At 52.5% G+C, this 2624-nt stretch overlaps 2 protein-coding genes across 2 annotated transcripts in view; one reads left to right on the plus strand and one right to left on the minus strand.

The window, feature by feature from the left end:
- CRELD2 (cysteine-rich with EGF-like domains 2) overlaps nucleotides 1-1849 on the minus strand; it is a 10904-nt gene extending 9055 nt beyond the window's left edge. Inside the window, exon 1 of the mRNA XM_010832114.1 lies at nucleotides 1730-1849. Within this exon, the coding sequence (XP_010830416.1) occupies nucleotides 1730-1849 (120 nt within the window). The remainder of the gene's footprint in view (nucleotides 1-1729) is intronic.
- The window catches only part of ALG12 (ALG12, alpha-1,6-mannosyltransferase), a 9218-nt gene that overhangs the window by 1467 nt on the left and 5127 nt on the right, over nucleotides 1-2624 (plus strand). Inside the window, exons 2-3 of the mRNA XM_010832120.1 lie at nucleotides 2168-2503; nucleotides 2568-2624. Coding sequence (XP_010830422.1) covers nucleotides 2336-2503; nucleotides 2568-2624 — 225 coding nt within the window. The 5' untranslated portion in view covers nucleotides 2168-2335. The remainder of the gene's footprint in view (nucleotides 1-2167; nucleotides 2504-2567) is intronic.

The raw sequence follows: 2624 nt of genomic DNA on the forward strand, positions 1-2624 counted from the left end.
ACCACCTGACCTGCCTCCTGAGAAATCTGTATGCAGGTCAAGAAGCAACAGTTAGAACGGGACATGGAAAAACAGACTGGTTCCAAATTGGGAAAGGAATACGTCAAGGCTGTATATTGTCACCGTGCTTATTTAACTTATGTGCAGAGTACATCATGAGAAATGCCAGGCTGGATGAAGCACAGGCTGGAATCAAGATTGCTGGGAGGAACATCAGTAACCTCAGATATGCAGATGACACCACCCTTATGGCAGAAAGCAAATAGTAACTAAAGAGCCTCTTGATGAAAGTGAAAGAGGAGAGTGAAAAAACTGGTTTAGAACTCAACATTGAAAAAAATAAGATCATGGCATCCGGTCCCATCACTTCATGCCAAATAGATGGGGAAACAATGGAAACAGTGACAGACTTTATTTTCTTGGACTCCAAAATCACTGCACATGGTGATTGCAACCATAAAATTAAAAGACACTTGCTCCTTGGAAGAAAAGCTGTGGCCAACCTAGATAGCATATTAAAAAGCAGAGACATTACGTTGCCAACAAAGGTCCGTCTAGTCAAAGCTATGGTTTTTCCAGTAGTCATGTATGGATGTGAGAGTTGGATTATAAAGAAAGCTGAGTGCCAAACAATTGATGCTTTGAACTGTGGAGCTGGAGAAGACTCTTGAGAGTCCCTTGGACTGCAAGGAGATCCACCCAGTCCATCTTAAAGGAGATCAATCAGTCCTGAATATTCATTGGAAGAACTGTTGCTGAAGCTGAAACTCCAATACTTTGGGCACCTGATGTGACGAACTGACTCACTAGAAAAGACCCTGATGCTGGGAAAGATTGATGGTGGGAGGAGAAGGGGACGACAGAGGATAAGATGGTTGGATGGTCTCACAGACTTGATGAATGTGAGTTTGAGTAAGCTCTGGAAGTTGGTGATGGATGGGGAGGCCTGGCGTGCTGCAGTTCATGAGGTGGCAAAGAGTCGGACACGACTGAGTGACTGAACTGAACTGAACGAAAATGTAAGCTGATGACGTCCACACTTAGTAGCGGTTATGAATTTGTTTTTCAAGTCTGTTGAGCACCTGCTGAGCACCAGGTGGTGATGCAGCCGCGGGTCGTGATGGACAGGCCCCTCCTTGCTGAGGTTACAGTGGTGGGAAAACAGGAAAATCCCGCCCTTACAGTTTGGTAAGGGAACCAAGTTCTGTTACTTCTCTCGGAACTGCGTTATTTGGTAATTCCGAATTATTAAAGCCCTCTTGACTCCCTTATTTCCCCCACCTCGCCACCACCACCGTATGGAACAGGATTCCTCTTCCTCCTCCAGATTTTATTAGTTGTGGATTCCCCACTTGCTGACTTAGGAGAGCAGAGACTTCCTACATCTCCCTCTAACTAAAAAGCAGTTTTAACAAATGGCACTGTGGTTTTCTTCTTTCGCTTCTTGCTCTTCTGGTTTTAATCAAAGAAAAGCAAACGTGTTTTAAGACAAGCCACAAACAGGAAGAATTTGCTGTCTTCCCTCCCTCGCCGAGTGGAAAGATGTAGGTCTTCCGTGAGTAGGAGCCTCCTGGATGCTCCGTGGTTTTCTCAGAATCTTCGTTCCGCAGGGTACCCCCAGAGTCCTGGTGTGTGGGCGCCTGCAGTGCAGGCATCTGTCTGCGCCTCCCCCCCCCGCCCCCCGCCCAGGAACATGCTTGTTTTCTGCCGTCCACCGGTTTGTGCTCACGACCAGCGTGGTGCTTCCCGGGGCTCGGAGAGGCTCCCGGGCGAAGTTCAGGATGCAGAATCCACGCCCCGTCACACAGTCCTGGGGGCGCAGGTCTTCGCTGCCCCAATCCACTCTCATGGCTGCTGCTCTGCTGCGCTCTAGGTGTGCCCCCCACCCTCCTGCTTCACAGCCCCAGCCTGTCTGCTCTGGCTACTGCCCTGGGGGCCGAGCCCAACGTGTTCCTGACTCTCCCGCCAGATCCTAGCTTCTCGGTCCTGCTGTGTCCAGGGCCGGCTGACCCGGGCCCCAGCTGCCCACACACTCAGCTTGGGCTCTGCAACTCGGGTCCTTCTTCCTGGACGAGTATGCACAGACAGCTGAAAGAGGAAGATGGTTAAACCGTGAAAGTTTTTAAGCGTGATTTTTTTTCAGTATCCCGTGTCGATGTGTTTCCAGGTTACAGAAGCTGCGGCGCTTCAGAGCGGCCCTGTTCCCGCCACGTGTCTCCCAGGTGTTGATTCCAGCGGAGTTTTCGAGCTTGGGAACGTGTGTCTCCATCCTTTGAAAACACTCAAGAGCTGTGGTGCTGGCGGTGGATGAAGGTCCCTGAGGCGGGCGCACAGAATGGCTGGGAGAAGGCCGTCGGGCCTGGGCGGGCAGCGCCAGCTCCTGGGGCTGCTGGTGGCGGTGGCTGCGGCCCACCTGGCTGCCTGCCCCTACACCAAGGTGGAGGAGAGCTTCAACCTGCAGGCCACGCACGACCTGCTCTACCACCGGTTGGACGTGGAGAAGGTGAGCTCGCCTGAGTGACGAGGGGCCCCGGCCTGGGCCCGGCTGACCCGCCCTCTCCCTGCAGTTTGACCACCTCGAGTTCCCCGGCGTGGTCCCCAGGACGTTCCTTGGGCCGCTGCTG

Source organism: Bison bison, unplaced genomic scaffold (genome assembly GCF_000754665.1).
Source record: "Bison bison bison isolate TAMUID 2011002044 unplaced genomic scaffold, Bison_UMD1.0 scf7180017860370, whole genome shotgun sequence".
NCBI lineage: Eukaryota > Metazoa > Chordata > Mammalia > Artiodactyla > Bovidae > Bison > Bison bison.